Genomic DNA, 23037 nt, shown 5'->3' on the forward strand with positions numbered 1-23037 from the left:
CAGAAAGGCTTATGCCCGAAATGTCGATTCTGCCGCTCCTTGGATGCTGCCTGACCGGCTGTGCTTTTGCAGCACCACACTCTTCGACCCTGATCTCCAACATCTGTAGTCCTCACTTTCTCCACAGCAGTGAATCTATACAGCTATTGCCTTTGCTATTTGAGTTCACGTATTTCTGGACATCAGAGTGACACTGAAGGCCATCTTTGCGCCTTAACAATCTGCAGAAAAGGATAGACCAGATCTAAAAGTTGAAATTGTAAATTGGAAGAAGGTTATTTTTGATGGTATTAAGCTAGCACTTTCAAAAGCTGATTGGGGGCAGATGTTTGTAGATAAAGGGATGGCTGGAAAATGGGTAGCCTTCAGAAATGAGATAACTAGTGGCCCGAGAAGAATATTACTGTTCGAGTGAAAGGAAAGGCTGGTAGGTGTAGAGAATGCTGGATGACTAAAGAAATTGAGGTTTTGGTCAAGAGAAAGAAGGAACCATATGTCAGGTATAGACAGGAGAGAGCGCATGAATCCTTAGAAGAGTATAAAGGTGGTAGGAGTATATTTAAGAGGGAAATCGGGAGGGCAAAAAGGGGGACATGAGATAGCTTTGGCAAATAGGGTCAAGGAGGATCCAAAGGGATTTTATAACTACATTAAGGACAAAAGAGCAACTAGAGAGAGAATAGGACCCCTCAAAGATCAGTAAGACAGCCTCTGTGTGCGCCCGCAGGAGATGGGGGAAATACTAAACAAGTATTTTGCGTCAGTGTTTACTGTAGAAAAGAACATTGAAAATACAGGATGTGGGGAAATAGATGGTGACATCTTGAAAAATGTCCATATTACAGAGGAGGTGGTACTGGATGTCTTAAAATGCATAAAGGTGGAAAAACCACCAGGACTTGATCACGTATGCCCGAGATTCTGTGGGAAGGTAGAGAAGGTAGCTCGCTGAGCTACTTCTATCATTGATAGTCATAGGTGAGGTGCCAGAAGACTAGAGGTTGGCTAACATGGTGCCAAAATTTAAGAAACGTGGTAAGGAAAAGCTAGGGAACTACAGACCAGTGAGCCTGACATCAGTGGTGGGCAAGTTGTTGGAGGGAATCCTGAGGACAAGGTTTTACATGTACTTATAAAGGCAAGGACTAATTAGGAATAGTCAACATGGCTTTGTGCATGGGAAATCATGTCTCACTAACTTGACTGAATTATTTTTAAGAAGTAACAAAGAGGATTGATGAGGGCAGAGCAGTGGACATTATCTCTATGGACATCCTCTCTGCATTTACCCTGAGAAGGCTCCCCTGTATTTTTTCTTAAATAGGGGTTGGAGCTCACGTCACCAATAAATAGTCGTAATAACCACATCCTATCTAACCCACCTCCATCTAGCCTTTTTGACTTGGTTGCCTCCTTTAGAGTTGAATGCCCTTTTAAATTCATCCTCGCTTGCCTGTTTTAGTCAGGCTTTCTGACATAATGCCAGTGTGCCGTCTCGTTTGAGTAGGCTTGTTTAACCAGTCAGGCTTCACCCCTTACATGATTGAATTTGCAAAAAGGAAAAGCTGCTTGGTATGCAGGAGTGAAGTTACTAACTAAAAGCAGAAATTGATGGAGAAACTCAGTAGTTCTGGAAAATTCTATGCTCAGTTTCTCTCACCAGATGCTGCCTGACTCAGGTTTGTTTTCCGTTTTTTTCCATCAGGCAGAAGACACAGAAGCTTGAACACATATACCAACAAGTTCAAGAACAGCTTCTTCCCTGCCATTATTAGACTGTTGAATGGACTCTCTAACTGCAACTAATGTTGAACTTGCTGATGTTGATCTTGCATTGTGCAACTCCTGCGCAGTTGTAACCTGTATGCCTCGCTCTAAGCACCTGACAAATGGTCTATACTGCTCGCAAAACAAAGTGTTTTTACGTACTGAGGTATATTTGACTTCTTTAAATCAGGTCAAATTCATCTGACACAAACTGAGTTTGTCTCAGTTGTCTTCATTTTTAACAATGGTGAAGTGACACCATTTGTGGAATAATACTGGATTTTTGATTCAGTAGCTGATTGAACAAACCTGTCATGGAATTCTTTGAGGAGAAAGTGAGGTCTGCAGATGCTGGAGATCAGAGCTGGAAATGTGTTGCTGGAAAAGCGCAGCAGGTCAGGCAGCATCCAGGGAACAGGAGAATCGATGTTTCGGGCATAAGCCCTTCTTCAGGAATGGGGAAAGTTTGTCCAGCAGGCTAAGATAAAAGGTAGGGAGGAGGGACTTGGGGGAGGGGCGTCGGAAATGTGATAGGTGGAAAGAGGTCAAGGTGAGGGTGATAGGTCAGACTGGGGTGGGGGCGGAGAGGTCGGGAAGAAGATCTCAGGTTAGGAAGGCGGTGCTGAATTTGATGGATTTGACTGAGACAGGGTGGGGGGAGGGGAAATGAGGAAACTGGTGAAATCCGAGTTCATCCCTTGTGGTTGGAGGGTTCCTAGCCGGAAGATGAGGCGTTCTTCCTCCAACCGTCGTTTGGGGAGGTGTGGGCGCTCTAGAGTCTCCAAGATTTTTTTTTATTTCAGAGAGAAGGATAAGACATTTCCTGTCTTTTGGCTCCTGGATATCTGAGTGCACTTTGTCTCAGTCTGTGAAAACTGCAACTGGATTAATCCAAAAACAGTTATTGAACAGGTTTTCAACCTCCAGAAGCAACCCCCATCTGTTTTCTGTACGTTTCGAAAAGTATCCAACTCACTGCTCAAAAAAGTATGCAATCTCGATCGATTGAAGAGTCTACCATACAATCCTACTTCAAGTTCAAGTTTCAAACTCTTCGGTACTTTAGTTGTATAGCAATGTACAGCCTCCACACAGACGCTGGGAGAATGTGCAAACTCCACACAGACAGTTGCCCAAGGCTGGAATTGAACTTGGGTTCATGGCAGTGTGTGACTGCAGTGCTAACCATTGTACCATCCCCACCCCCATCCCCATCCCCATCCCCATCCCCATCCCCACCCCCCACTTTGACCTAGATGTTGTAAAGCTTCTTGAGTGCTGTTGGGACTGCACTCATCTAGCTGAGTGGGTAATATTCCATCACACTCCTAACTTATGCCTTATAAATATTGGACAGCTTTTGGAAGTCAGGAGGTGAGATGCTTCCTGCAGCATTCCTAGCTTCTGATGTACTCCAGTGGTCACTATATTTATGCGGCTAGTCCAGTTCAATTTCTGGTCAATGGTAACCCCTCCAGGCTGTTGGTAGTGAGTACTCATTGATGGTAATGCCATTGGATGTCAAGGGCAATGGTTAAATTTTCTCTTATTGGAAATGATCATGGCCTAGCTTTTGCAGAGCGTGTATGTTACTTGCTATTTTTCAGATCCACATCTTGCTGAGTTTCTAACTGTCGAAGCACCATTCATTCATAGAAATAAACTCTCGTATTTAATACACAAAGCTTGTGTTTATAATTCTGACAGATTAATTTTAACAAGTTAACTCAAATGAAATGTGTGTGTACTTACGTTATCCAAAAGAAATTGGTTTCACTGAAATGCCTCCTTCTAGATAATATTAGCTAGCAGGAACTCTGATATTGGATATTTGTCCTCTAACAAAAGTTCAAAACCTCCCCCCCTCATGTAGTAAAGTGGTCTTTTCATCTCTGATATGTTCTTTAGTTTAATTGGTCTTTACTTCTGTCCATAATTAGCATTGATAATAGAAAATAGACTGTTCAATCTCCTTGCTTAATCTTCATGTAATTTGTGTAGATTTATTTCTATACTTTGTATTAATCTATGTCTCAATATATTCTTTGCAACCATTTTATGTTTGCACATTCTAACTTTTGATTTTTAACTTAGTTATCTTTAACATAAAACATTTTATAAATCATACAATATAAACCTGTGAGGAGTGGTTCCTAATAATTAAACTAATGATTATTGTTAATATTTAAAATATAATTGAATTGAATTTAAAACTTTAGTGGATTTTCTGGTGTCCTGGCTGGTATCCAATCACTTTTCTATGATTACTTGCAGATAGATCTTTTACCCTTGGTATATAGCGCCTAGACTGTAAGACCATCAGACATAGGAGTGGAAGTAAGGCCATTCGGCCATTCAATCATGGCTGATGGGCATTTCAACTCCACTTACCCGCATTCTCCCCGTAGCCCTTAATTCCTTGTGACATCAAGAATTTATCAATCTCTGCCTTGAAGACATTTAGCATCCCGGCCTCCTCTGTACCCTGCAGCAATGAATTCCACAAGCCCACCACTCTCTGGCTGAAGAAATGTCTCCGCATTTCTGTTCTGAATTGACCCCCTCTAATTCTAAGGCAGTGTCCACGGATCTTAGTCTCCTCGCCTAATGGAAACAATTTCCTAGCGTCCACCCTTTCCAAGCCATTTATTATCTTGTAAGTTTCTAATAGATCTCCCCTTAATCTTCGAAACTCCAATGAATACAATCCCAGGATCCTCAGCCGTTCCTCATATGTTAGACCTACCATTCCAGGGATCATCTGTGTGAATCTCCGCTGGACACGCTCCAGTCCCAGTATGTCCTTCCTGAGGTGTGGGGACCAAAATTGGACACCGTACTCCAAATGGGGCCTAACCAGAACTTTATAAAGTCTCAGTAGCACAACGGTGCTTTTATATTCCAACCCTCTTGAGATAAATGACAACATTGCATTCGCTTTCTTAATCACGGACTCAACCTTTACCTTTAGAGAATCCTCGACTAGCACTCCCAGATCCCTTTGTACTTTGGCTTTATGAATTTTCTCACCGTTTAGAAAGTAGTCCATGCTTGTATTCTTTTTTCCAAAGTGCAAGACCTTGCATTTGCTCACATTGAATTCCACCAGCCATTTCCAGAACCACTCTCCCAAACTGTCTAGATCCTTCTGCAGCCTCCCCACTTCCTCAGTACTACCTGCCTGTCCACCTAACTTCGCATCATCAGCAAACTTCGCTAGAAAGCCCCCAGTCCCTTCATCCAGATCATTAATATATAACATGAACAGGTGTGGGACTCTGAACCCTGCGGGACACCGCTTGTCACTGGCTGCCATTCCGAAAAAGAACCTTTTATCTCAACTCTCTGCCTTCTGTCAGACAGCCAATCCTCAATCCATACCAGTAGCCCACCTCGAACACCATGGGCCCTCACCTTGCTCAGCAGTCTCCCGTGAAGTACCTCATCAAACGCCTTTTGGAAGTCTAGATAGACCACATCCACTGGGTTTCCCTGGTCTAACCTACTTGTCACCTCTTCAAAGAATTCCAACAGGTTTGTCAGGCATGACCTCCCCTTACTAAATCCATGCTGACTTGTTCTAATCCAACCCTGCTCTTCCAAGAATTTAGAAACCTCATCCTTAATATAATATAAAGTAATAACTCAGAAATTGTGTTTTTCAAGATGATTCCCTAGCCATTTTAGCTGCTTCAGTAATTTTTAATTCTGAAAATCATTGACTTTCACTTAAGACTGTTGTCTAAGCTTAGTTACATTGTTGACAGAAGTAGTTTTGTAAAGATGAAGATATGATAATCTCATTGTCTCTTTGTTCTCAATCCATATGGACACCTTCTTGTAATTTTTCTTCCTATCTCATACTGAGTGCTCTCTCTTTGGTTAGCTCATCAACACGTACTTTCATTACTTGTTTCCTGGCTGTTTTTAGTAACGTGCCATGTTTTTATCTGTTTCTGCATCTATTCTTTAGCCTGTTCCAGCTATGTCCATTCTCATTTCCATTCATGAAATGTCAGATCAAACTCAAAACAGTCTACTCTGGCTTTGTATGGTTCTAAAAGCTTAAAAACTTGAGAAAGTGACAGTAGATGATGGAAATTCATCCCCAAATATCTGAGGAAACAGCCTGCCATAGCTTTCTATGTTCCTGAATTCTTTCTTCCCTTATTCTGTTTATAAATCCATTTTTCTTAATGTGAAACAAGTTCTGTGGCAGTCTTATCTCTTCACTATATGGTTATTAAGATGAAGTGTGAATGACAAACATGCTGGGGGAAGGGAATCATCTCAAATTATAAGTTGAAGTAAGGCCAGTAATACTACATAATAACTGTTTTTCCTTTTCTGTACATTTTATCTTTCAGAATAAGATAATTTTGGATCCTATGCACTTCAGCGAACAGCGATATAGGCCATCTCTTGAGGAGAGGTTGGAGAGTATTATCAGTGGGGCTGCACTGATGGCCGACTCTTCATGCACACGTGATGATCGACGTGAGAGAATTGTGGCTGAGTGTAATGCTGTACGACAGGCTCTTCAGGATCTTCTAACTGAGTACATGAATAATGTAAGTTATATTAAACCAATTTGCTTTGGGCCTTATGATCCTTTGTGCCTGTATTCGTTACAAATTTGGAGTTAACTTCCACGTAAAATTGCACAAATTGGTTTTCATGATTCAATATTATTGACAGTCATTTATTTGAAGCAGAAATTAATATTACAACCAAAAAAATCTATTCCCAGAGTCTTCAAGAAAAATGTGATTAAAGGAGTGATGCAATTAGTTGTTAAGGATGTGCCTTTTAAAAATAAGGTATTAGAATGCTGTGGTATATTGGAAGTGACAAATTTATCAAAATTGATTGCTGCTCCAGGAAGCTATTGTTCATCGTTTTCACTGAATCACCATTTTATGGAACATATCTTGAGTATTTTTCATTAGTTAATATCATAAGAAAAATAGATAAACCAATGTTTGATGCACACAACCATAAGAATGCAATGCAACATAGAAATTGTAATCTAACTGTTTATGTAATAATTCTTAGTGAGCTTACATCTGCAATGCATCTATGACATTTTTAATATTGTGATCCAACACTCAATGGTAAACTATATGATCTAGTCATACCCTCTGAGAAAGTATGGCCCATCATTTTATTTGATTAATATGTATTCATTTGCTGGTTTTAGTTAACATAGAGACTTATATTGAGACTTAAATGGAGACTCATGCTAGTAACTACAGATTAATGGGTTGGTATGTGCAGTGTTCCCATACTGTAGGGAACTATTCTACTAGATACATAAATTAATTCTCCATTAATATGTGCACAACATAAAATCATATTTTGTGGTTGTATATATCTACTGAGTTGTAGTGCTTGAGTGGAAGATATTAATTGTACAGTAAGAATGGCTTTTCCAAATGGGATATGATGATGCACTAACTTTATTGGTTTCCTTCAATGTTCTTGGACTAAATAAGTAACACAGCTGCTATCAGTTCTTTATGGCTGAGTCAGATGTATTCATACAAAGAAAAATGATTTAGAATATATTTCTGGCCATGCTATATCTACTCTTGTTCTGCTAAACCCATTTTCACATAAGTGGCATTCTGTATAAATTAAAACAACCTGACTTTGGCAGAGTTTTTGCATACGGTAAAACAAAACCATGAAAGTCTTCAAAATACGTCTACAGATCCTTCTTTCTTTTGCTATCTTATAGATCTGTTGTGGTTTAATATTAGTCAGATGACCTACCACTATAATTTTCAATTATTTAGCCTATTTAGCTGGTTTGCCAGTAGAAACTAGATAAGATATATTTACTTCATTTTTGCACCTAGATGCAATCAGGGTCATTGTATTCTGCCATGTTTTATTTGCTGTGCATGTTTCAGTGTCCCAATGGAATATTGAAGATACTGTTTCCTGATTGAGTTTATATAAAGCTATAAGTAAAAGATCCATATTTCTATTAGACAAGGGATATGGAGAAGAAAATATATATTAAAAAAAGAGTTACCATCCAGATCAGCAGTGATATCAGCAGTGAATTGAGGAAGAAGCTGGAAGGCCTGAATAACCTTGTGTTGTTCTTGTGTTCCTGTACAACTTGCTGCTTAAGTAGTACTTGCAGCAGAGAAGTGGGCTTTCAAACAGACCCAATCAATATCTTAAGCAATACAGAACGTGATCCATGTTCAACTGACACATGAATGGTTCTAACAACTAAAACCATTGGCAGATCATTTTCTGGAAAGTAGCAATGAATTTAATTGGTTTGCTGTTTGTAAGTTGTCCAGCAAATGTTGAGAAGATGAAATGTCAGAAATTTCATGAAGATTACTGCTGTAGGCTTGTGAAAATGGTACCTTACATTCAACTGCCCAGTGAGTTTTAAGAAATTGCTGCCTTTGAATAGGTAATATGAAATGAATTTGTAGTATACTTATAGGGCTTATACTTAACTGCGTTGAACCCTTTAATTGTATTACTCCTCTTGCATTCCACTTTTTCTCTTTCTGGGACAGAGTGATTAATTGAACTGTAGAATCCCATTCCTCAGGGAATGTTGAGATATCAGCCTAGATTTTATTACTGCATTATGTTGACACTACCATGAGCTTCCAAAGTTAAAATAGCAATAGGCAATCATGTCTGTTTAAATACACATTCATTATAACTTCATTTTTCATTTACAGCTATCTATCTTTGTAAAAATAATTGTTTTATGAAAAAACATACTACTGGCCTTTATGTACAAGCTGTTTTGCTACTATGCTATTATGTACTGTTATTGTTTTTGAGGCCTTTCAGCGTATGTTGTCCTGAATAGTTTACAAAATTTGAAAATTTCTTTCAAAATATTTATAAACCACCCAACCTCATCTTTAATGTGGGAAGACTTTCTTTTTAACTGAGGGTGAGAGAAATTTAGTACAATCATGGCTGATCTCATCTCGGCTTCCCCTTTACTACCTACTCCCTATAATGCTTCAACCCTTAATTAATTACAACATGCTCCTCGTGCATTCTCACTTGTACCTTGTACAATTGTAGCAACACTTCATTTATATTCTGTTCCTTTAACAATATCAACATTCCATTTGCCTTCCTTTGACCTGCTTTAACTCTACGCAAGTTTTTTGCACTTCATACTCAAAATGGACTGAGGAGAGCTCAGAGGTGGCATGAGAATGTTTAGCAGGAAGGATTAGGGAAAACCCAAAGACGTTCTACATATATGTGAGGAATAAGAGAATGATCAGAGAGAGGGTAGGGTTGATCCAGGATAAGGGAGGGAACATGTGCCTGGATTCTGAAGAGGTAGGGGAGGCCCTAAATGAGTTTTTTGCTTCAGTATTCACTGGAGAGAAGAACCTTGTTGATAGTGAGAACACCGTGGACCAGGTTCATAGGCTTGAACAGATTGATCTTAAGAAAGTGGATGTGCTGGAAATTCTGGGAAGCATCAAGAGAGATAAGACCCCAAGGCCAGGCCATATCCAAGGTTGCCACGGGAAGCGAGGAATGAGATTGCTGTGCCTCTACCGATGACCTTTGCATCTTCACTCTCCAAGGCAGTAGTAATGGATGACTGGAGGGAGGTGAATGTTGTTCCTTTGTTCAAAAAAGTGAATAGGGAAATCCCTGGGCATTGCAGACCAGTCAGTCTTGGTAAGCAAGGTACTGGAAAGGATTCTGAATGGATTTATGACAATTTGGGAAAACATAGTTTGATTAAAGACAGTCAGCATGACTTTGTGAAGGGCAGGTCATGCCTCACAAGCCTTATCACGTTTTTGAGGATGTGATGAGACAAATGAAGGTTGAGCAGTGGATGTGGTATATATGGATTTCAGTAAGGCATTTGATAAGGTTCCCCATAGTAGCTCATTCAGAAGGTTAGGTGGTATGGGATACAGTGAAATTTGTCTGTCTGGATACAGAATCGGCTGGCCAAAAGAAGACAGCGAGTGGCAGTGGATAGAAAGTATTCTGCCTGGAGGTTGGTGACCAATGGTGTCTCTCAAGGATCTGTTTTTGGGCCTCTGCTCTTTTTCTAAATGACTTGGATGAAGAAGTGGAAGAGTGGGTTAGTAAGTTTGCCGATGACATAAAGATTGGTGGTGTTGTAGGTAGTGTTGAGGACTGTTGCTGGCTACAACATGACATTGACATGTGGCAGACAAGTAGCAAATGGAGTTCAACCTGGATAAATGTGAACTGATTCATTTTGGAAGGTCAAATTAGAATGCTGAATACAGGGTTGAAGACAGGATTCTTGACAGTGTGAAGGAACAGTGGGATCTTGTGGTCCATTTACATAGATCCCTCAAAATTGCCATCCAAGTTGATAGGGTTGTTAAGAAGGTGTATGGTGTTTTGGCTTTCGTTAAGAGGGGAATTGAGTTTAAGAGTTGCGAGGTTTTGCTGCAGCTCTGTAAAACCCTGGTTACACCACACTTGGAATATTGTGTCCATTTCTGGTCGCATCATAATTGGAAGGATGTAGATGCTTTAGAGAGGGTGCAGAGGAGATTTACCAGAATGTTCCCTGGATTGGAGGGCTTGTCTTATGAAGAGAGGTTGAGTGAGCTCGGGCTTTTCACATTGGAGAGAAGAAAGAAGAGAGGTGACTTGATAGAGGTGTACAAGGTAATGAGAGGCATAGATAGAGCAGATAGCCAGAGAATTTTCCCCAGGGCAGAAATGGCTGACATGAGGGGTCTTAATTTTAAATGAATTGGAGGAAGGTATAGGGGAGATGTCAGAGGTAGTTTCTTTACGCAGAATTGTGGGTACGTGGAATGCACTGCCAGTGGTGGTCATTGAGTCATAGACATTAGGGACATTTAAGTGACTGCTGGACAAGCACATGGATGGCAGTAAATTGAGGGGTGTGTAGGTTAGGTTGATCTTAGATTAAGATAAATGCTCAGCAAAAGGGCCTGCACTGTGGGCTGAAGGGCCTGCACTGTGCTACTGTGCTGTACTGTTCTATGCTCTATACACAAGTGCACGTAGATCCCGCTTCATCAAGGGTTATGGTGGTTGACAGGAATGTGGAATTCAAAACACAGGCAGATCAGCAATGGTCGTACTGAATTGCCGAGCAGGCTTGAGGAGTTGAACAATCTCCTTCTACTCCTAATCCATATATTTATGCTGCTTTCACCGTGCCATCAGCATTTGTTAAAGCTGTTAAGTTCCTTCACCAATTCTTTGTTTCTTCACTTCTTTCGCCTCCCTTAAAATGCTACTCAAAACCTACTTTAACCTAAGAGTTTTTTTTGCTATTGTTCATTCAAATACCTATTTATTGCAGCGATTGACTTTCTATCTTAATAACTGAATTTGCTAATAGTGAAGTAATCAGTTTTGATTTCATACTGGTTCATTGTTACAGTCATTTTTATTTATAGCATTGCTATCGTTCTGAAATATGACAATATTTTTCCAGGTCAAGTCATTGCTTCTTTTCTGAACAAGTCGTCTGTATTTCTTTTATGCACTGTTTCCTTTGATTGCTCTGGCTCATTGCTATAACTGGGATCTTGCTATGTAGAAATTGTTTGCATTTTATCTACAAGTTAACAATGGCTGTTTTAAATAATGCTTTAGGAGAACCTGATGTTGTAAAAGCTGTTGTAAATACAAGTTACAATCAGTTGTCTCCACGCTGCTCACTCAATCTTAGTACTTGATTGGATGACAATATTTGATAAATCCATGAAGATTATGCTTCTCAGCGAAGAAAATGAAACTTGAAATTGCATGGAGTTTGGTGATTATATTACTGCAATCTGCTCTCTGTAGTTGAGCAGCTTTTTTGAAAATTTCTTTACACTTTAAATGCAGTGAAAGTCTCTGATGCTGAACTAATCAAACATATAATCGGATAGATTTTCCAAATATTTCCAAGATGAGCACTTGATGTAAGAAATTGAAGAATGTTACTGTGCTGTATTGATATTGCTAGATGTTTGCTTTGAATTTCACAACTCATAAAATGCCTCATGATTTTACACTATTATGTCCACAAAATAGTTTCAGTACAGTTACTCAAAAGAAAAATTCGGGAGAGTCATAAAGTGTTAACTATTTTTTAGGTTACATATTTCTGCCCCAATCAACCTCTGCTTTTGAGGCCAGTGCAGAGTAGGAAAAAAATACTTTAATGATGCTACAGGGTAAAGTTTGTTTTCAAGTCTCCTTTTACTGCTGTGTCTTTTTCCATTCTCCATAGATTTTTTAAAAAAGTGACCATCAGGCAAAAGTATTTCAGTCAAACATTGATATCTGAACCACAGTCAAGTATGGCAAAATTTTAGAAGAAAGAAAGCTAAGTTCTAATTACTGGGTCATGTGCAACAAAAATTATAACTTTAAGCGTAGTCACCCAGTTTAATGCATTTGATCCCATTGATAGATGACCATATGAATAGTGAGCTTGAAACTCTGTGGATAGAAAACTGTGTGGACCAACTATTCTGCAAATATTCAAGCTTTAACTTGATTTTTGAAATAAAACATTGCCTGTTAAAAAGGATGTTGCTTACAAAATTTGTTTCTCGGTTTCATTAAGTTGAAAAAATATGCTGTTGATTTTAGACTCATACATTGAAATTGTTCTGGGTTAACCAATGTGGTGATATGCCATAAATGGATTTCAAATGACAATATGGTGTCCATATCTGTTCTAAACATTGTGATCAGTGATAGGTGACACCTGACTGACTCTTGGAGAAGCACTGAATCATCAGATTGCATTGATTTAGTTAGGTGAGCTCACAGTCCAATTTATCAAATGATTTGTATGTTATTCATCACTGACCTGTGGAAGAAATGCTTAGGAAGCAGTCTCCATTAAAGCTGTAAATGTTTCAAATGGCTTTGTAATACAAATGGCTTTGGTTATGTTTATTGAGTCAGTGTGTAGTCTAATTTGGTAAAATGTTACTATTTATGACATTGTATGAAACTGCAATCAAAGAAAACCACTACTGTGATTGCAATCTTTAAAGATTTTGAACATAAGCAAGGTAGTAATTTACAACATCTGTTTTCCATGAAGATATTTCATGCAGAAGTTAAAGCACGGTGCTGTGCTGATTTTGGAGGTTTACTTAATTTATTTCATTCCTATTAGTGCATTATGAGGAGTTTTGGTGACAGGGAGAGCATCTTGTCATATTCTAAGTCAAAGATGATCTGGTACAGAGTTTTTTGAACATTGCAATGAGTGTATTTGTCATAAGTGGATGTATATACAGTCTTTTTTGGGAATTTGGAAATTTAGTTTTTAACAAAACCATTTGAACACAGGAATACAAAATGCACCAGGAATAAATGAATAAATTATTCTATATTTAATATTTCATTAAAATGTTAATGTGTGTCTTTGTTGGCTTTGACGGAGGTGCCAGTGTTGGGCTCCTGATGGTGGTGCTCTGAAAGCTAGTGCTTCCAAATAAACCTGTTGGACTATAACCTGGTGTTGTTATTTTTAACTTTGTTGGCTTTATACTTGTTGAGGTTGAAACTTTATTGCTGGAACAGCACAGCAGGTCAGGCAGCATCCAGGGAACAGGAGATTCGGCGTTTCGGGCACAGGCCCTTCTTCAGGAATAGATTCCTGAAGAAGGGCCTGTGCCCGAAACGTCGAATCTCCTGTTCCCTGGATGCTGCCTGACCTGCTGTGCTGTTCCAGCAATAAAGTTTCAACTTTGATCTCCAGCATCTGCAGACCTCACTTTCTCCTCCTTTATACTTGTTGAATATTGTAAAATGAGCTGAATAGTCTTATAATTTGGCATTTCTTTAAATAAAACCTTTGTAGAATTAGGATTTCATTGATCAATTGAACTCTAAAAGAGGAGAGGATTAGAAGCGGGAATGCTTGAAACAGAGTAAGGATGTTGCATTGATACATTCCACATCTTATTGTAAACAAACACAACTGCCATATGAGTTTGACAAAGTACATTACAAAAGACGAAGCGATAAGAGAAAAGTCCACCGTATTGGAGTTACTATATTAGCTCATTGATAGAAAAGTGGCTCATGGGCGGACAACAGCAATGGGCTTCAAAGGGATTATGCTGGGATGATATATATTAAAGACTTGGAAGAAGGAAGTGAATACACTGTAGCCAAATTTGAAGATGACACAAAAATAGATGGAAAGGCAAGTTGTGAAAAGGATACATTATTAAGATAAGTAAGTGGGCAAAAAGTTGGCAAATGGAGTATAATGTGGGAAAATATGAAGTTCTCCCATTCTGGAAGGGAGAACAAAAATGGCATTATTTAAACAAAGAAAACCTGCAGAAAGCTGCAACATCAAGGGATTTGGGGTACTTGCACATAAAACACAGAAGCCTAGCAGCAAGTAATCAGCTAGGTTAGTGGATTGGTGGCCCTTATTTCAAAAAGGTTAGAATAGAAGGAAAGAGAAGTCTTACTGTAACTGTACAAAATGCTGTTGAGACCATATCTGGAGTGCAGCAGAAGGCCTAGATGGATCACCCAATTATGACTTCTGGGTGAAGATTGCTGCAAATGCTTCAGCCTTATCTTTTGCACTAATGTGTTTCTCATCATTGGGGATAGGGATATTTGTGGAGTTATTTAATTGGAGAGGTCTTGGCAAAGTGGTATTATTGCTATACTATGAATCCAGGCACCCAGAGAATGTTCTGGGGACCCAGGTTCGAATCTCACCATTGGCAATTAAGTTCAATAACATTTGAGTTCAATAAAAGTGTACCAAGTTAAAAATCACAACACACCAGGTTATAGTTCAACAGGTTTAGTTGAAGCACTAGCTTTCAGAGCGCAGCTCCTTCATCAGGTGGTTGTCCTCTAGCCAAGTTTGTGGATGATGCAAACTAGGTAGAAAGACAAATGATGAGGATGACACACAGATTTTGCAGAGGAATATAGACAGATTAAGCTTGTGAGCAAAAACTTGGTAGGTGGAAATTAATGTGGAGAAATCTGAGATTATGCACTTTGGCAGGGACATTGAATGAGCTGAATATTATTTAAATGGAAAAGACAGCAGAAAGCTACAGCACAGAGAGATTTGGGAGCCCTCATTTAAGAATTGTTTAAAAAAGTTAGCATTCAAGTGCTGCAGGTAAATGTAGAAAGATAGAAGATAGGAAAAGGAGTTTGCCATACAACATTTGAGCCTACTTTGCCATTCAATATCAGCATGGCTGATCATTGAGGTCAATTCCCTGATGCCATCTTCCACAATATCATCTTGGCCTCAAGAGCTATGTCCAGCTCCTTTTTAAAAACACACAATGTTTCGCACTGAACCACTTTGTGTGGTAATGTATTCCATAAGCTCACCATTCTCTGTTTTTTCCTCATGTCAGTCCTAAACATTTACCACTTATCCTTAAACTATGATTCCTGGTTCTGGGCGGCTCCACCAAATCTTTGCAGCACTGCCTCTAAAGCAGAATTTCCTTCGTCAAATAAGGGGATCAAAACTGCAAACAATTTTCCACACCAATGCCCTGTATATTTGCAGCAAGTGATCCTTATTCCTGTACTCAAATCCTCTTGCTACTGTGATAAGGAAGGCAAATGAAATTTTGGCACTTAGAGTCATAGAGATGTACAGCATGGAAACAGACCCTTCGGTCCAACCTGTACACACCGACCAGATATCCCAACTCAATCTAGTCCCACCTGCCAGCACCCAGACCATATCCCTCCAAACCCTTCCTATTCATATACCCATCCAAATGCCTCTTAAATGTTGCAATTGTACCAGCCTCCACCACACCCTCTGGCAGCTCATTCCATATACGTACCACCCTCTGCGTGAAAAAGTTGCCCCTTAGGTCCCTATTATATCTTTCCCCTCTCACCCTAAACCTATGCCCTCTAGTTCTGGACTCCCTGATCCCAGGGAAAAGACACTGTCTATTTATCCTATCCATGCCCCTCTTAATTTTGTAAACCTCAGCCTCCAACGCTCCAGGGAAAACAGTCCCAGCCTGTTCAGCCTCTCCCTATAGCTCAAATCCTCCAACCCTGGCAACATCCTTGTAAATCTTTTCTGAACCCTTTCAAGTTTTACAACATCTTTCTGATAGGAAGGAGACAAGAATTGCATGCAATATTCCAACAGTGGCCTAACCAATGTCCTGTACAGCCACAACATGACCTCCCAACTCCTGTACTTAGTACTCTGACCAATAAAGGAAAGCATACCAAACGCCGCCTTCACTATCCTATCTACCTGCGACTCCACTTTGACATGATCAGTGCAGTGCTTCTCCCAGGACCAGGCTATCCCTTGCACTTTGGGTGTGCTGATGCCTGCGATGTCCCCAAATGCGGGGTACTCGACTGCAAAATTTGTGGCACTTGTTTTGAAAGGAAAGGAGTATGAAAGTAGGGAGATGTTGCTAAAATTGGTCAAGGGACTAGTTAGACCACAGTTGGAATTGTTATGAAGATGGGTGTACGGTACCTTTAAGAAAGTTAAAAGCTGGCAAAACTACCTGACAACACCAAGTGTTCTGAACGAGGTATAATGTAATCTTTTGGTCCAGCAGCTAGTGTAGTGGTTGCCTGGAGCCAAAAACAAATTTGAATTTGGCCAATCAGTTTAAATTATACTCCAAAGAAATATCAAACTCCAATCAAGTTTCAATTGAGTATATTGACAATGTTAAAAGCCAATGGCACAATCCAATGCTTTGGTGGTATAACACTGGGAAAAATTGAACAGCTGGGAGAGGACTGCCAAACGACCAACAGATGTAGGCTGCTAGTCAGTACTCTGAGAGGTATCTGTCTAGATATGGAGTTTGCACAGATGAAAAACATCAACATTGACCTGGAGAGCAAATCTGCAGAGGAAGATATAAAGAGAAGATTCGACCGCTAGCTGATTTTGAATTTTTCAGTAAATCTTAATCAGGGGTTTTACAGATGAATATCATAGAAGAGAAAGTAAAAAATAGGTTAAAGGAAGGAGTTGTAAATAGTTGTTAGTTAATTATTCTCTGTTACACTTTAAGAAATAAAGCTGTTAATTTTTACTTTAAATAGTTCTTGGCCTCTTGAATTTTCAGAGTACTGCATGGGATAAATCTTTTCTATGTTGCTGGTTTCAATTAACCAAGAGGGTTTACCCCGTGACGTGACAGAATACTGTGAACTGTTTTGGGCCCCTTACATTAAGAAAGTTTCATTGGAGGCAGTCAAGCAAAGATGCACTAAGCTAATACCAGCCGTGGAGGGACCGTCTTATGAGGACAAGTTGAGTACATTCGGTCAGTATTTGTTACAATGTAGAAGAATGGGATGCAACCTTATTGATTTGACAGGGTTGTGACAATGCTGTTCCTTTAACAAGGTTACTTTGCCCTTGTTTTTTTTTTAAAAAGGGTTTATAAAGACAGAGGTTCCAATATGTCTGGAAATATCTACTTGAAAAGGCTTTTGTGGTTTTCTTTGTAAAAGCACTTGTACAATGAAAGAGGAGTGGCCAGTTCTCTCCGTTCAGGTTTTAGGAAGCAGTCTGTTTGAAGTTGCTCAACATGTTTTTAGCTGGGATCTCAGAGAATCTGCTGGACGTAAAGAAACAGCTCCGTGCTGATTCTCATTTTCTCACTCTCACTCTCACTCTCACTCTCACTCTCACTCTCTCTCTGACATCTCTCCTGTCAGAACCTGTGTTGGTTTTACCTTTCTTGCCAAGGGGGTGTTTATGCGGATATTTGGCACAGCATCATTAAGTTGAATGGATTTTCAGATAGGTGAGGTCATTCTAACTTTGGTTCTTTTTTATTTGTGTTTCATTCAGTAGTCTGTAAATAAATTCTCGTTTGTTTAAAACTGAGTGTTTGTGCCAGCCGTATCACTCCTGGAATATCCACTTAACACCTGCTTAAAGCAACTAGAAAAGTTAGGGTCTGGGCTATCTTTTTGAAATGTTTTGAGTGAATCTGGCCGATCCATAACACACTAAGGGTTCTTTGTGGGATTTATTCCATAGTTCCAATTTGGGATGAGGATTGCTGGACTCAAAAGCAGCGAATGGTAGGTGTTTGTGTCTTTTGTTCTGGATGTTGAATTTGGTTTGTTTAAACTGTGCTTAGTGTGGTAATGGCTCTTTCAGTCACTGAGAGCTTTCTGGAGGTGAAAGAAGTGACTTTGGATTTTGCAAAAGGTGAACAAGGCAAAGCTGCTGGAATTGTCAGTCAAGCTGGAGTTGGTGTTACCTTCGTCTGTAAGAAAAGGAGAGACAGTTACATCAGTAGTTTATCATTTACATTTGTTGGACACACCATCAGAATCTTTAGAAATGGCTAAAATTTAATTGAAAATGAAGCAGCTTGAGTTAGAGGCAAAAGAAAAAGGGAAAAAGGAATGAAACTGTTTAAAGTATGATATAAAGCAGAGGAAAGAAAAAATAACAAAAGGCCCTAGCAGAACAAAAAGAAAAAGAAAGTTTGAACTTCAGAAATTGGCACTTAGACAGGAACATTGATTTAAAAGGATGGAGGTGAAGGCAGAAGGTAAGCTTAGTGAGGAAAAGAGTGAGTATAAGCTAACCCATGGCAGCCAAAGACCTTGTGAGGATCTGTTTAAATATATGCAAGCATTGCCAAAATGTAATGAGAAGGATGTAGAAGCCATTGTCATCTCATTTGAGAAGATGGCTAAACAAATCAAGTGACCAGTGACCATTGGGTTTTGTTGATCCAAACAAAACTTGTAAGTAGAGTTAGTGAGATATTTGCATCACTATCAAAGGAGGTATCGGGCATATGAGGAGGTGAAGAAAACCATCTTAAGTGCATACGACCTTGTGCCAGAAGCTCACAGACAACATTTCAGGAATCTAAGGAGGGGCCCTGGTCAAACCTACATTGAGTTTGAATGATCAAACAAAGTAATTTTGATAGGTGGATAAGGGCATTAAAAATAGAACAAACCTATGACGCTCTTAGAGAGATGATTATTTTGGAGGAGTTCAAAAATTCACTTCGTGAGGTAGTGAGAATTCATGTGAAAGAGCAGAGAGTTAAAACAGTGTAATTAGCAGCCAAAATGGCCAATGATTGAGTTAGTTCATAAATCAAAGTGTGGCTTCTAACATCAATTTCAATCCGTAAAGGATAGAAATTGGGGAAAAGATAAATCCTCAAATGATAAGGGAAAGATAGATCTTGGTGAAGATCAATAGCAGGGTAAAGAGGAAACCCTTAAAGGGGTTAGAGAAGTTACAAAGCTTGGGTGTTTTCACTGCAATAAAGCAGGCCATGTGAAATCAGTGTTGGGGGTTTAGAAAAAGCACTGAGAAGCCAGATGTATGAAAACAGCATAAGCCAGTGAAGTTTGTTGGAGTGGTAACGGAAACAATGGAGACTAAAATGCTGCACTAGAATGTACAACCTGGTTGGAGGTTGGTTAAGGAGGAAGTGCCAGATCTTCTTAAACCATATACTTACGTAGGTGAAGTTTAGTTGCATAGGCCAGGAGCAGTAGATAAAGAGATTACAGTATTAAGAGATACAGGATCCTCTCAAACCTTTTTGAAAGATGAGATCTGAAGGACTATTGCCTGTAATGGGAATTTTGTTGGAGTGGTAACGGAAAGCACAGTGGAGGCTAAAATGTTACACCTGAATGAGTGAGACAAGAAATGCTCAATTATATAAAGTGAGGTTGGATGTCCAGTGAAGAGTAGAGGTGTCATGGTAGGAGTACTGGACAAACTCTCACTCCAGGAATACAATTCATCCTTACTAGCAATATAGTTGGTTAACAGGTAGTAGTGCTGCCTACTGTGGTTGGAAAGCCAGTGGAAACGCAGGCAACGGATGTTTTGCAGGATACACATCCTGGGATTTTTCCTGACTGTGTGGTAATGACATCACAAAGTCACCAGTTGAAACAGGAGAGATCAAAGAGTACAGATAAGAAACTTGAAGTGGAAATATCATAGATCCTGTGTGATCAAATGTTTGAAGCAAACGAGGAGCAGATAAATGACAAAGCAGACATCTTTAGCTCAGAGAAATTAATTGACTTACAGCATAAAGATTAAAATTTGAAGAAATTGTCTCAAAAAGCATACATGGAAAAAGAAGCCAAATGTATTCCTGAATGCTGCTACTGTAAAAATGATGTCTTAATGAAGAAATGGAGACTATCACATTCAGGCAGGTGAGAAGTGGGCACAAGTTCAACAAGTCGTATTGCCAGTGGGTTATATAAAGGAGGTGTTTAGGGTGGTGCAGAAACTACCGGTAGGAGGTCATTTTGGGGTCAGAAAATCTCAAGCTAAAATACAAAAACATTTTTACTGGCCTGGACTGCACAAGGATGTAGGTGATTTTTACACATACGTCGTACATGTCAGGTAATTGGAAAAACACAAGCGGTAATAAAACCTGCATCTTTAATACTTTTTCCTGTGTTTGAGGAACCTTGTACAAGAGTTTTAATTGATTGCATAGGACCCCTATCTAAAATAAAAAGCCAGAATCAGTATTTGTTAACAGTAATGGACGAAGTCACCAGATTTCCAGAGGTCATTCCATTAAGAAATATCACAGCAAAGGATTGAAGAGGAGTTACTTAAATTTTTTCACTAGATATGGATTACCGACAGAGATACAATCAGATCAAAAGTCAAACCTTACATCAAAATTATTCAAGGATGTTATGGACAGTTTAGGAATAAAACAATTCAAATCTACTGCGTACCATTCAGAATTGCAGGGAGTGATAGAAAGGTGGCATCAGACATTAAAAACCATGTTGAGGACTTATAATCAAGACTATCTAGACGATTGGGATAAAGGAATTCTGTTTATACTTTTGCCATCAGAGATGCATCAAATGAATCAACCAAATTCAATCCAGTCTTTGGGCATGAAGTGAGAAGACCACTAAAATTAATTAAGGAGCAATTGGTAAATCATAATTCAGAGTCCACATATTTGGACTATGTGTCAAATTTTAGGGAATGATTAAATAGAGTGGGGGAGTTGGCTAGACAGCATGTAAAAGTATCACAGCATACAATGAAACAGGAAGCAGACAAGAAATCAAAAACTCGCAATTTTGCTATTAGAGATAAAATGTTAGTGTTATTTCTGGTGATAGATAAATCTTTAAAAGCAAGGTTTGGTGGACCTTATCAAGTTGAATGGAGATTGAGTGAGGTGTACTACTTGATAAGAAGTCAAGATAGAAAGAAATCGCACAGAGTGTGTCATGTGAATATGCTCAAAAGGTATTTTGACAGGGTTGGAAAACAAAAGAAGACTTTGTTAGTGATTACAACACAGAGGGAAGAACCAAGTTCAGAGGATTTTGAATTGGACTTGCCTCAAATTAAATTAGACAATGAGAAAGTTGCCAAAAATTGGGAAAAACTTTTGAGTTACCTTCCAGAGGAAAATCGAAATGACTTGAAAAACTTATTGCTATCGCATGGGGAGATATGTGGAAATAAGCTCAGAATTATTATCCAAATTAAACATGATGTAGATATAGGAAATGCTGTTATGATTAAACAACATCCTTGTACGCATAACCCTCTAAAATTGGCACAGGTTCAAAAACAGATTGAACGCATGCTCCCAGATGACATAATCGAAGTGAGTTTCAGGGACTGGAGCTTACCTGTAGTCATGATGCCAAAACCAGATGATAACCCAACGGTTATGTGTCGACTACCGCAAAGTCAATGCAGTTACAAAGACTGATGCATATCTGCTTCCACATTTGGAAGACTATATTGAAAGGTTGGGACAAACAACTTATGCTTCTAAGTTGGACTTGCTCAGAGGGTACTAGCAGGTACCTTTGTCCGAAAGAGCAAAGTCAATTTCGGCTTTCGTCAATTTAAAGTTATGCCATTTGGTAAGAAAAATGCACCAGCTGCATCTCAAGGACTAACCAATAAGGTCATTTCCAGATTACCCAATTGTGTTGTATTTATAGATGACCTGGTGATTTTTAGTCACGCAAGGAAGGAACATTTGCAACTTTTATTAGACTTGTTCTCTCGACTTCAGAAAGCAGGCTTGGTGATAAAGCTGGCTAAAAGTGAATTTGTCAAAGCCCAAGTCACCTTCCTGGGCCATGTTATTGGACATGGACAAATGGCCCCATGGAATACAAAAACAAAGGTAATTGAGGCATTTTCCGTACCATCGACTAAAAGAGTGATACTATGGTTCTTGGGATTGAGTGGATTTTATCAGAAATTCGCACCAAATTTTAGCAGTTTGGCTGCTCCACTCACTGAATTATTAAAGAAAGGCAAGAAGTGTTGGTGGATAGCGGACTGTCAGAAGGCATTTGACAGACTGAAGACTGTTAACCACTGCCTTGGTATGAGCTACACCTAATTATGCAAAGCCATTCAAGATGGCTATCAATGCGAGTGATATGGATGTCACTGCTGTGCTCTTACGAGAAGACGACAAGAAGATAGGAAAATCTATCGGATATTTCTCCAGGAAATCAGCCGAAATATTGGACTGTTGAGAAAGAGCTTTGAACTTGGTGTTGGCGATACAATATTTCAACACTTGTGTTACCAGTGCAGGTGTACAATCCTTTATCCGAAATGCTTGGGACAAGCTGGTTTTCAGAATTTGGAATTTTTCAAATTTAAGAATAAGTGACAGTTTGATGATGAAAGTTTTAAAAAATTTTACCGGAGTAGCAGACTCACTGAGTAAATCAGGCTCTGAAACAAAATTGAGGCGTGCCTGTGCTGGGCCACGCCCCCACATGTTGCATCTGAGTGACACGCATTGAGTGGATGTCAACTTGGGTTAACTTTGCAATAGGCAAAAGTGAGTACTGCAGATGCTTGAAATCAGAGTCTAGATTAGAGTGGTGCTGGAAAAGCACAGCAGGTGAGGTGGCATCTGAGGAGCAGGAAAATCGACTTTTTGGGCAAAAGCCCTTCATCAGGGATTTCGGGATTTCTGATAAAGGGTTGTCAATCTGTAATGTATCTAAGATAATCACTTGGACTGATCACAACCCATTGAAGTTTGTGGAGTAATTTAAGGACAAAAATTCCAGACTGTTTAGATTAAGCTTGTTGTTAAAGTCATTCAATTTGAAAATAGTGCATGTGCTAGGACTGGAAAACGTGATTGCCAATGTATGTGTGACGATGCTGCTCCTTTAACAAGGTTGATTTGCCTTTGATCTTTTTCAAGAGCGGTCATAAAATCA

At 39.3% G+C, this 23037-nt stretch overlaps 1 protein-coding gene across 1 annotated transcript in view; it reads left to right on the forward strand.

Moving 5' to 3' along the window:
- The window catches only part of ctnna2 (catenin (cadherin-associated protein), alpha 2), a 1293121-nt gene that overhangs the window by 253177 nt on the left and 1016907 nt on the right, over positions 1–23037 (forward strand). The window contains exon 7 of the mRNA XM_087995417.1: positions 6135–6338. Coding sequence (XP_087851543.1) covers positions 6135–6338 — 204 coding nt within the window. The remainder of the gene's footprint in view (positions 1–6134; positions 6339–23037) is intronic.

The sequence above is a fragment of the Chiloscyllium plagiosum genome, unplaced genomic scaffold (genome assembly GCF_037043375.1).
Source record: "Chiloscyllium plagiosum isolate Xiang-an unplaced genomic scaffold, Cpla_swu_hap1 HiC_scaffold_1, whole genome shotgun sequence".
In the NCBI taxonomy this organism is placed as follows: domain Eukaryota; kingdom Metazoa; phylum Chordata; class Chondrichthyes; order Orectolobiformes; family Hemiscylliidae; genus Chiloscyllium; species Chiloscyllium plagiosum.